General features: G+C 50.9%; 1 protein-coding gene across 2 annotated transcripts in view; it reads left to right on the forward strand.

The window, feature by feature from the left end:
• Nucleotides 1-2,741: 2,741 nt before the first annotated feature.
• Nucleotides 2,742-12,070, forward strand: part of Osbpl10 (oxysterol binding protein like 10) — a 242,830-nt gene continuing 233,501 nt past the window's right edge. Inside the window, exon 1 of one of the 2 annotated variants that reach the window (XM_042282183.2) lies at nt 2,742-3,129. In XM_042282183.2, coding sequence (XP_042138117.2) covers nt 2,843-3,129 — 287 coding nt within the window. In that variant the 5' untranslated portion in view covers nt 2,742-2,842. The remainder of the gene's footprint in view (nt 3,130-12,070) is intronic. The other variant, XM_076577295.1, reaches the window with a different exon arrangement.

The raw sequence follows: 12,070 nt of genomic DNA on the forward strand, positions 1-12,070 counted from the left end.
GAGGCCTAGTTGTGGGAGTTCCAGATCAGCCTGGTCTGTAGAGTGAGTTCCAGGACAGCCAGGGCTGTATAGTGAGAACCTGACTCAACATCAAATAAAAACAAAACAAAACTTACTGAGGCTCAGGGGATCGGGAGATAGCTCGGTCAGGAAAGTGCTTGCTGAGCAACCCTGAAAATTGGTTCAAGTCTTAGAACCTGGGTAAAACATCAGACATGGTGGCACACACTGGCTGAATTGGTGAGCTCCAGACTGAGTCTCAAGAAACAACTGCTCCTGAGGAATGACACCTGATATTGACCTCTGGCACTTACACTTACATGCAAATGCATGCATATGCGCGCGCGCGCGCACACACACACACACACACACACAGTGGGGCGGGGCGCACATATGAGAACAGGTTATGGGCTTGTGAGATGGCTAAGCAGGTAAGACACCTGCTGCCAGGTCTGCTGGCCTGAGTTCAATCCCTGGTAGATGGCCCAGCAGGTAAGCTTGCTGCCAAGCAGGAGGGCCTGCTTTGGGTCACCTGCTTTGGGTCACCTTAACCCTCTCATGGAAGGAGAGAGCTGACTCCTGCAAGGTGTCCTTAATCTTTACGAACATGTTGTAGCACTTGGGTGCCCCTCCCGTTTTAATTTTTTCTCTTAACTTTTATAATTTTTTTAGGGGGCTGGAGGATGGCTCAGCATTTAAGAGCACCTGCTGCTCTCTTTCAGAGGACTGTTTTCAGTTCCCAGCACCCACATGGTGGCTCACAACCATCTACAACTCCAGTTCCTAGGGATCCTATACCCTTTTCTGACCTCTTTGGGCAGCAGGCATGCACATGGCACACATACATATGTAGATGCAGGCAAAACCACGAATGTACATAAAATACAGTAAGTCTAAAATTATTTTAATTTTTTTAAAGTAACTTGATCAAGGTCATAGAAGACTCAATTAGGCCAGATGATGCACACCTGTGATCCCAGCACTTGGGAAGTGGAATCAGGAGGATCTGGATTTCAAGGTCAGTCCTGACTATAGTGACTTGAGGTTGGCCTGGAATACGTGCAATCATCCCTCAACAAGCAAGTGAACAAACACACACCGGGCCAACCAAGCCACACCCCCTCCCTGTGCCCTCTGGCTTCAGGGAGGTTCTTGTATTTCTTCTTGGAAGGCCATTTTGCTTTTTCATAATATGTATGTAGACATCTAACGCTCTGATTTACTTGATGGCAATCACTTCTCACGCCTCTGACGCTTCTGCATGGGCATCTCTAGAGCTGAACTCTCCTTGAATTTTTCTGGACAGGTGTGAAGCTGTAAAGACCCGGGGAACTGAGCCTGTGAGAGTTAACTCTACCCAGCAATTACAAAAATCTGTCTGTCTGTCTGTCTATCATCCATCACTGTCAATCAATCTGTCATCTATCTACTATCATCTACCTATCACCCATTCATCTGTCACTTATCATCCATCCATCCATTAATCTACTAACCTATCCTATATCTATCTATCTATCTATCTATCTATCTATCTATCTATCTATCTATCTACCTACCTACCTATCATCTATCTATCTATCTATCTATCTATCTATCTATCTATCTATCATCTATCCATCCATCATCTATCGTGTGTGTGTGTGTGTGTGTGTGTGTGTGTGTGTGTGTGTAAAGGAGTGGTCTCAGCTCCTCAAAGCTAGCTAATTTTAGAAACAACCAGATTGCACTGAATATTTATATCCACAGAGATAACTAGTGGGCTGGAGAGAGCCCACTATCTATCTGCCTTTGCTAAAGAGCAACACAGATTGAGCCGTGCCAAGTGTGTGGGTGGGCGAAAGAAGTTTTGGCTTATAGTGGAAGCTGGTGTGTTTGTCTTCTCACTCGCTCTCTGGTTTGGGCTCCTCTGGCTCTCAGGCGTGTGGTCGCCGGCGAAGGGAGTCTCGACTCGTTTGTTGTTTGTGCCCATCACCCCCGGGATCAGTATGAAGTGAGTGTGTGAGTTCCCGTGAGCGCTCACTGGAAGGCACGTCGTCCCAGCACTAGTGTTCACTACATCCTAACTCGGACTCGTGGAAACGCCCACAGCTGACAGTTGGCTCACCTGGGAGAGTCACCTGCTGTCCCTTCCTTTCTGTTTCCAAACTCACGAGAGAGCCCCGAGGGCCTCGCCGCCCTGTTTCTAGGCTCCCCCAGTGAGGCTAATTTTCAGGTGACTGTGTACGTGCCTGGCCCAGGCTCCTGTGCGCCGACACACGGAGAGGGAGCGTGCTGGTGTCAGGGACCGGGCGGGTCCATATCCGGGTGGACCGGGTGGGTAGGGCTGTTCCTCCCTCTAGGTCCCGAGGTGGATTGGGGTTGGAGGGAAGGACCTGCGGAGATTCCCCGTCACCCCTTAGGATCCGAGTGGGGGCAATAGAAAGAAGGCTAGGTGCAGGGCGTCAATCTAGGGCGTGCCCACCCTTTCTGCCCGGCCAACCGGAGGAGCATCCCCAGCCCAGGCCCCGAGCGGTCGCGAGGGACGAGGAGCTGGAGGAGGAGGGACCCGGAGCCCCGAACTTGCCCGGGAAGTGGCGGGAGGGCGGGGCCGGGCCCTGGTCGAGGCGGGAGGAGGGGCGGCCGCAGCTGCATCCAGCCCGGCTGGCTTCCTTCCCAGCCCTCTTTCCCTCCTCCTCCTCCTCTTCCTCCTGTATGAGTCAGGCATTTCCCGGGGAATCGGAGCAGCCACGCGCGGCCCGGGAGCCCGGAGCTGCAGCAGCGGCGGCTGCAGCTGAGGCGGCGGCGGCGGCGGTGGTGGGGCAGCCACCGCGGCGGCCACCCGCGCCCCGGGCGCGCAGCGATCATGGAGAGGGCGACCCAGAGCGCAGACGGCGGCGGCGGCGGGGGCAGCAACAGCAGCAGCCGTAGCAGCAGCCGGGCCACCTCGGCGGGCTCCTCGCCCTCCTGCTCCCTGGCTGGCCGAGGGGTGGCCGGCCGATCGGCGGCCGCGGGACTGGGCGGCGGGGGCAGCCGCAGCAGTCCCGGCTCGGTGGCCGCTAGCCCGTCCGGAGGAGGCGGCCGCAGGAGGGAGCCGGCGCTCGAGGGCGTGCTCAGCAAATACACCAACCTCCTCCAGGGCTGGCAAAACAGGTAACCAGCGCGTCGCCCGCGCCCCCGCGCGGTCCCCGCTTCCCGGGTGTGGATGGTGGCGCCACCCGCTGCCGGGGACTGCCTGGGCACCTCGCCCTTCCTGCACCCTAGCGGGCACCGCAGCCGCGGGAGGAAGGCAGGAGCCCTGGTTTTCCTCCGGTGCTGGAAGCTTGAGCAATCTGGAGTGGCGACAGGAGCGCCCCGGGTGGTTCCGGTGTCCTACCTGCCAGAGGTTTCTCTCACCCTAGAAGAAAGGACTGAGGGGGACCGGCAGAGAGGGAGTGCTAGGTGCCCGGTGCAAAAAGCGTTCAGCACGCATGGTCTAGCACAGTTCTCCCCACCCCACAGTTCGTGTTAAAGTATGATGTTTAAAATACAACAAATAGCACCGCCACCAACAAAGAGCCTGTCGCTTGTCAAATTTGGAGTCCCACCCCCTCCCGTGGGCATACCCCTTCCCCAGTGGGTGGCTTAAGCGTGCAGTCTGTTATCATTATTTCCCGTTTAGGTGCATGTGAAGTTTCTTGCTTCCCTCTCAAAGTTGGCAAGCCTTGAATTGGGCGTGGTGGCAGACGCGTGTAATGCCTGCGCTTCAGAGGCTGAGGCCAGTGGACTTCAGTTTGAGGCCAGCCTGGGCTACATAGTAAATTCCAGGCTAGTCTGAGCCACATCGGGAGACCTTGCTTCAAGAAAGAAGTTGACAAATCTAGTGATGGATAGACTTCTGGAAGGATCGGGCTGTTAGCGAATGGGATTCTCAGCATACTTGGGGTGATGGCAGTGTGTGGACTTCTGTTGTATGGAAGGACTTTAAGGATCAGATTGACCTCTGGCCCGCACACCACCCAGTGTGTGTCTTTGGAGAAACAAGCCAGAGATGAACTGCCCATCCAAAGACGCTGTACTCCCTAGGTCTTCATAGATTTGGGACCCTTAATGGTTTGTGCCTGTGAGATTTGAGTCCCACACTGGAGTCTGGCTTCTCTCTGCTGGTGGTAGCTCTCCCCGCAGGCTGTTTGGAAGTGTTCTGATGGCTTCCAGATGAAACATGGGCTGCCACAGACTGTGTAACTCTGCTTGTGGGAAGAGAACCTTGGATGTAATGGAAACCAAGTAGTTCTAGATAAAGAACTCTGCAGCTCAGCAAGGGTTTCCTTGGAGATCTGTTACTATGTTAGTGGAGTTGCTTTTAACTTTTGAATCTTTTTTCCCCCTCAAAATAGCTCTGGCGACTGCTCTTACCACCACCTCCCGTTTTTAAAAGCTGAAAACAGAGAGGTAGGACGGGAGAGAGAGGAGATGACAAAATGTGATTTCAGTTCTTGAAAGTTGTGTCGCCGAATGGCAGTTTAAGGTGCCTTGCTAGTGACAGACCCTTTGAAAGCACGTTGTCAGTCGGGCAATCACTTCTAACGCTTCTTCTTCAAGAGCTTATGGGGCCAGTGGAGCGTCCGCCCTAGATAACAGTCGTTTTCTTTGCCTGGCCAAAGTATTTTACCTGCAACGTGTATTAAAGGATTTTGCTCTCTGTAGTGGATTTAGGAGGATTTGGAGTTATGTCCTTTTACCAGCTTTTACCTGCTCTGGTGTTTTGATTGGAGTCAGAGTTTGAGAAAAAGCAAAGTGCATACTAGCAATCACACACTTAACCTAGGTAGAGTCCTGATGTGCGTCATACTGAGCGTTGGCAAGTGAGGTCTCGACTTATTATTGCCTTACAGTCCTCTGCCAACGAATAAATGCTCTTATTCGCCTCCCCAAAGCATCTTCTCTAATGGGTGATGCCTGTGTCCCGGCTTCTATCCTGGGTTGGGATCTCCCTGAGCCATGGCCCAAGGTCCATTAATGGTCAGGAGGTGATTTATGCTGACCTGGTGAGACTACACTCCTCCTTTCTCTGGGGGTCTTGTAAAGGGAGAGCTGTTCCATGAAGAGGAAGAGAGAAGGGGGCCAAACAGACACCGGAAAGCGACGGAGACCTCGTTCAGCTCTTCCCTTTCACCACGGCTGTCCATTGAGTGTCTACTATGTGCCAGGCCTGCTGTAGGGGCACAGCTCAGGAGACAAATCCCGGGGGGATCTTTCATCAAGTGGCTGGGAAGCACCCAAGGAGTGGCAGGAGCTCACTTACAGTGCATTCCCTTTTCTTTCCTTTCTTTAAAAAAAAAAAAAAAAAGCAGAATCGGGGTTTATTAAAAGATATTTTAAAAGTCATTTATTTATTATTTGTGTGTGCGTGTGTGCTCGTGTGTGTAGAGTAGCGCCCACGTGGAGGTCAGAGGACAACTTGCAGGAGTCTCCCCCCCATGTGGGTCCCAGGGATTGAACGAAAGTCATCAGCCTTGACAGCAGGTGCCTTTACCCTCGGAGCCATTGTGCCAGTTTTCCCCTAGACAAAGGGTTTTTCTGTGTCCTGGAAATCCCTCTGTAGACCAGGCTGCCCTGGAACTCACAGAAATCCACCTGTCTCTGCCTCCTTGAGTGCTGGGATTAAAGGTGTGTGTGTGCCACTGCCGCCGCCGCCGCCGCCGCCGCCGCCGCCGCCGCCGCCGCCCAGCTCAAAAGATATTTAAATACAGGTTTTAAGCATAAGTGTCAAAAGAAAGAGGCACTTGGGAAGAGAATGAGAGCAGAGATGGGTATGGGAGTCTCTGAGAGACTGTCTCTTTTTGGTTGTTATTGTTTTTGAGATAGGGTCTGGTGTAGCCCAGGCTGGCCTCGGGTTCAGTCAGCGTAATCAAGGCAGGATGGAAACACGGGTCGACAGGCTTCTGTGTTGAGCACCTGCTTTGTATCAATCACTCCCTGCCAGGTCTGGACCTGTCTTCTCCCACTTTGTTGTTTGTTTGTTGTTTTGTTTTTCAGACATGTAGCCCAGGCTGGCCTCGAACAAAGATCAATATGTATCTGAGAATGATCTTGAACTTCTGATCCTCCTTGCCTCTACCTCCCAAGTGCTGTGACTACAGACATGCAGGGCCTGGAAATGGTGTTGGAGGTGGAACCCAGGGCTTCCTACCCAGGCAAGCGTTCTACCACCCGAGCTGCATCCCTAGTCCCCACGTTTAACGTCTGTTATAAAAGTAGATGTTTGAGGAAGCTCACACCAAAACGATTACTGTGGTTTTCCTGGGTTAGTGGCGCTGTGAATGATTCTCATTGTCTTCTCTATTGAGTGTTGCTAAGGATGGAAGTTTTGCACTCAGCATTCATTAGATCTGTGCTGTAAGCACCTTGAATACTTTCTGTGAATGAGTGGGAGTGTCCAGAGCTGACCATTGGCCCTCGAGTGGCAGGTGATAGGCCCTCCCTTATGCAGCCCTGAGTGGAGGACTGTCAGCTGAGCATGCTTGGGCAGCTGACTGGCCTCTTCTTGAGGGAGCCAGGGAACCACTTTACAGTCACTCTGAAAACATTCCAAGAGCTTTAGGGACCACCTCAGCGCAGCCCCTGCTTCAGGAGACCTTGGTGTGAGTGAGCGCTCCAGACAATCTGCTCTGGTCCTGGAAGACTTCAATTTACAAAACAAGTTAAAAATTTAATTTCCCTCCCTCCCTCCCTCCCTCCCTCCCTCCCTCCCTCCCTCCCTCCCTCCCTCCCCCCCTCTCCCTCCCTCCCCCCTCTCTCCTTCCCTCTCTTCCCCCCTCCCTCCCTCCCCCCTCTCCCTCACTCCCCCCTCTCTCCCTCCCTCCGTTTCTTTCTTGTATGTGTGTGAACACACATGGTCCATGGCATATGTGTGGAGGTCAGAAGACAACTTGTGGAAGTCAGTTTTCTCCTTCTGCCATGTAGGTCCTCCGCATCCAACTTAGGTTGTCAGGCTCAGGGCAAGGATCTTTCCCTGATGAGCAGTCTCGCCAGCTCCGGACTTCACTTAAGTCAGTTCTCAGTGAACATTACTTGACTCCGACTACCTTGTGGCTGATTTCATCCGGACCAGTGGAGAGAGCGCTTCCCTTGCTGTGGCTCAGCAGAAAGTTGGTGATTGGTGCAATCTGAGGCCCACCACGGGTTTAAGGCCTGTGATCGGTGGGACCCGAAGCTGGGCTCTGATGTCGCACACTACAGTGCTTCCTGGGAATGCCACACTCCCTTTTCTGGTATTCTCATGTTTTTTCCACCATCCAGGAGACCCTACCCATGCTGCCACTGGAGTCCGGAGTGCCTGCCTGTCCTTCCCTGCCTGTGGTCTCTGTGTGTAGGGTGTGCTAAGTGGAGGACACAGAGAGGAGATACAGAGAGTGGAGGACACAGAGAGGAGAGGTAGAGAGTGGAGGACACAGAGAGGAGGAGAGGTAGAGAGTGGAGGACACAGAGAGGAGATACAGAGAGTGGAGGACACAGAGAGGAGATGTAGAGAGTGGAGGACACAGAGAGGAGATACAGAGAGTGGAGGACACAGAGAGGAGGAGATGTAGAGAGTGGAGGACACAGAGAGGAGGAGATGAGAGAGTGGAGGACACAGAGAGGAGAGGTAGAGAGTGGAGGACACAGAGAGGAGAGGTAGAGAGTGGAGGACACAGAGAGGAGGAGATGAGAGAGTGGAGGACACAGAGAGGAGATACAGAGAGTGGAGGACACAGAGAGGAGAGGTAGAGAGTGGAGGACACAGAGAGGAGATGCAGAGAGAGGGGCATTGGCAGCGTCTGTGGCAGCCATAGCGCTATTAGGGAGACTGAGGACTGTGGACATGCAGAGAAGAAGACAGACTGCATGCCTTTGTCACTGGAAGAGCACCAGCTAGCTGCCTGGCTGTAAGAGCTGGGGGTCCTGACACCCAGGACTTGAAAGCCATCAGTACCGGCCATTGCTTGGTGCTACCAGCTTTAGCTGCTGCTAATGAGCCTCAGTTGCTGCCGGCTGAGTGCAGGACCGCGGAGAGTGAAGAGATGGAAGGCTGTGACCTGAGCATCCGGAGTTTTAAGTCTTTGCTCGTTATGGTGTGGAACCGTAAGCCCTACCTGTCAGGGTCCAGCACTGAGTGTCTGTTAGTCCAGCCTCGGCTCTCTTGGGCTTATTGGAGCTTTAGAATCATAGACATAGAATCACAGCAGCTGAGGAAGCTGCTCTTGAATTTGTGATCTGTCTGCACAGACCCAAAGAGCCCAACCCGGCCACCCGGTTGGGATATTGCCATTATGTGTGTGAGGTGCATGTGTGTTTTTGGATAGGTTGCCATCTGTTGGCTTCTCTGCTGATCTGTGTTCAGTTTCACTTCAATCCGTGTTCAGTTGTATGGATAGACAATATATATGGATATGCCAAATGGATATATGATTTGTGTGTTATGGGTTGATTAGAGAGAACATCCCAGTTTTTGACCCATTTGGGTGGTATGAATATTCTAGTGCATGAACATGTTATTTCTTTTCATTAAAAATAATTAAAATTGCATCTATCTATCTATCTATCTATCTATCTATCTATCTATCTATCTATCTAATTTATCCATCTCTGTGTGCATGCATGAATGCCATGGCTTTGTGTGGAGGTCAAAGGACAACTTGCAGGATTTGATTCTTTTCCTTCATCATTTCAAGTTTATGAGGCTTGGTGGCAAATGCCATACCCACTGAACCATCCTACCAGATTCCTGACTCCCACTTCTCAGGCCCTCTTTTGGTTGGGGGACAGGATCTCAGGCTGGTCGCAAACTGGCTATGTAGTGAGAATGCACTTCAACTTCTGAACCCGTGTCTCTACAGGTGCTGGGATTACAGGCACTCACCATCAATGTCTGATTTATTTGGTGCTGGGATCAAACCTGAGCTTCATGAATCAGGCAAGCAGTGCTCCCTGAAAGGGGGTTTCCCCACCTGGCTTCTCCTGGCTTCGGGGGGCTGCTGCTCTCCTTGGCTTGTCCCTGTGCCCAACAGTGTTTGGCAATCTTTCCATCACTTTCTTCTCTGGCATGTCAGACCTGCCACTGTCTCCCCAGAACTTGTGTGAGGACATTGAGGACCCACCCAGATAATCCAGGACCATCTTCCCATCTCAAGATCCTTTGTTACCTCTGCTGTGTGCCAGCATCCCCACCACAGAAGGCAAAATGGAGAGAGTCCAGGGATTAGGATCTGGGCGTCTTGGGGGCAGAGACAATATTCAGCCTCTCTCAGTTTCTAAACTGGCTTAAACAAACAAACAACAAACAAACAAAACAAAACAACTCCGTGTTTGTGTGCCATGTGTCTGTGTGTGTTTACTGTGCTGTGTGTGTGGGTTAGAGGACAGCGTCAGGTGTGGGTCCTCGCCTTCCATCTTGTTTGAGACAGGGTCTCTTGTTTGCTGCTGCTGCGTACCCCAGGCTAGCTGGCTGGCACATTTCCAGGAATTCTGTCTTGCCTCCCATCTTCTTGTAGCAGTGCTAGGACTGTAGCTGTGTGAGCATCCACAGGCTTTTATGTGGCTTCTGGAGATTCGAACTCAGAGCCCTAGGGCTGCATGTTAAACCCTTTATCCACTGAGCCATCTGCTCAGTCCCTGCTTGTGCTTGTGAGGACAAAGGGGACTTTGGCGATGTGAGGTGCACAGTGGGTGACTGGCTGTGGCTCTGCTGCTGGTTCCTCACAGTCTGCTTATGGACAGCTGTCTGAAGACTCTGGGAAGAGACAGTGATTTAGGCCTCTGTGCCCTGAGCGAAGGGTTGAAATGATTGTGCTGGAAACTCCGAGGCTTTTTGCAGTCCTTCCTGGCTCCTGCTGATGTGATTTGGAGCCACGCCAAGACAGAATTGAAGAGAAAACAGTCCAGAATTTGATTTTTGACAACCCAGACTGGGGTGAATATGGTCACAGCTTCAAAAGAAAGTGCTTTATTTGTGTCTCATACCATGATATCAATAACAGCGATAAAATTAGGAAGCATTATATGTGGTTTTCTGTTGTAACTCCATTATTTGAAGGTCAGATAAGTCCTTTGGGCCATGAGTAACTTTCTTTTCTGGCCTTGCAGTTTTAAGGGGACTATTTATGTTGCTGTGCGGTTTGGGCCTTTCCTATAAATATATTGATGAAAATATAAAAGGGTGTGGCCTGTGATATAACTCATTTGGCTGAGCACTTGCATGGATGCCCTGAGTTTATCCTCAGCACCACATGCGTGGGGGCATGGTGGTGTTCACCTGTCGTCCTAGTCCTTTGGAAGTGGAGGCAGGAGGATCAAAATTTAAGATTGTCTTGAGTTAGCCTGAGACCAGCCTAGACTACATGAATGTAAAATGTGAAAGGAGAAGAAGGAAGAGGCAGGGCTGGGACATGGCTCACTGAGCAGAGCGGACATAAACATGACCTGCGTTCAAGACCCCAGCACCCAGGTACAGCCCAGCCTGGTGGTGGGTACCTGCCACCCCAGCCCTGGGGAGGGGGAGGGGAGGGGATCCCATCCGGCTGGGCTGGTGAGAAGCTCCAGATGGACTGAGACTCCGTCTCAAAACATAAAGGTGGAGGGGCCAATGAGGAAGTGAGGAGACGGTGTACTTTGATGAAGGCCCTTGTTGCACAAGGATGATGATACCGTAGAATCCACAGAAAGGTAGAAGGAGGGAACTGACTCCTGAAAGTTGTCCCCTGACCTGCAGATGTGTGACATCCCCAGGAATAATTATAGGAACAACAATAACAACATATTAATATATGGAAGATGATAGAAGATGACACTGGACCTTGACTTCTGGTATACACACAGGCAAGCACACATGCATACATGCACTCATGTAGTCACTTTACATACACCAAGTTGAAAAGCTATGTTAGTCTTGGCTTTTCATTATGGGGGTGTTCTAAGTTGAAAGATCTGTAGGGAGCCTCTTGGAAAATGTGGGTGGGACTGGGGACCCTGCTGGCCTGCACTTGGGGAAACAGAGTGGATGAAGGGACATAGATGACTTCCAACTTGTCTCTGTTGTCATCATTCTGTCAAGGTGTTGGCCTGATGTTAGCAGGCTATGAAAACTGCCCCCTCCCTCTGCCCCCTGGACACAGTCTGGGCAGAATCAAGGAAACCTTCAAAGTGCAGTGTAAACTGGTGACATATCCTTCAGACCTCCTCTTTGCAGGTAATGTGACTTGGCAGGATGTTTACACCCCAAATATTTATTGAGCACCTTTTGTGTGTGTGCCAAGTGCCACATGAGGGGCAGGAGGTATAGTTTAGGCCTTGCCTTAGGGAGTTGACAGTCCTTACTGAGAGAAGCCATTTGTTTGTAAGGAGCCTGAGAGGAAAGAATATAGGCAGTATGGCCTCCATAGCAACTAACTGTGCAACCTCTATCATTGTAAGCAAGTGGTGAGACTGTGTTCTAATAAAACTTTATTAGCAAACAGACAGTGAGTCACACTTGGACCCCTCATCCCTTATCCAAGTTGTCGACGCAGCTGAGTGTAGTGGATCTGAACTGCTCGTGTGACCTTTAGCTTTCCTGTGAGTCTGTCCCCTTTACTTATTTCTTCAAAAGTGCATTATTACTATGTATGGGCATGCTTGTGCCACGGTGCATGTGCAGAGGTCAGAGGGTACCTTTATGGGCTGGGTTTTCTTCCAACTTTATGCAGGTTCTGGGGCTTGCACTCAGAGAGCCAGGCTTTCACATCCTTTACCTGCTGAGACACCTTGCTGCCCCATCTCTCTCTTTCTCTCTCTCTCCCTTTCTCCCTCTCTCCCTCTCCTCCTCTCCTCTCTCTCTTTCTGCCCAGGATGGCCTCAAACTTGCTATGTAGCAGAGTATGACCTTGAATTTTTATCCATCACCTCCCAAGTTAGTAGTAGTAAAAGTAACTCATTTATTTATTTATTCATTTATTTTTTATTCACTCTTCATTCATTCTTTTACTTACTTTTTGAGATGGTGTCTCACTGTATAGTTCAGTTTTTATCTATCTATCTATCTATCTATCTATCTATCTATCTATCTATCTATCTATCATCTTTCTATTTATTTATTGGA

This window comes from Peromyscus maniculatus, chromosome 7 (genome assembly GCF_049852395.1).
Source record: "Peromyscus maniculatus bairdii isolate BWxNUB_F1_BW_parent chromosome 7, HU_Pman_BW_mat_3.1, whole genome shotgun sequence".
NCBI lineage: Eukaryota > Metazoa > Chordata > Mammalia > Rodentia > Cricetidae > Peromyscus > Peromyscus maniculatus.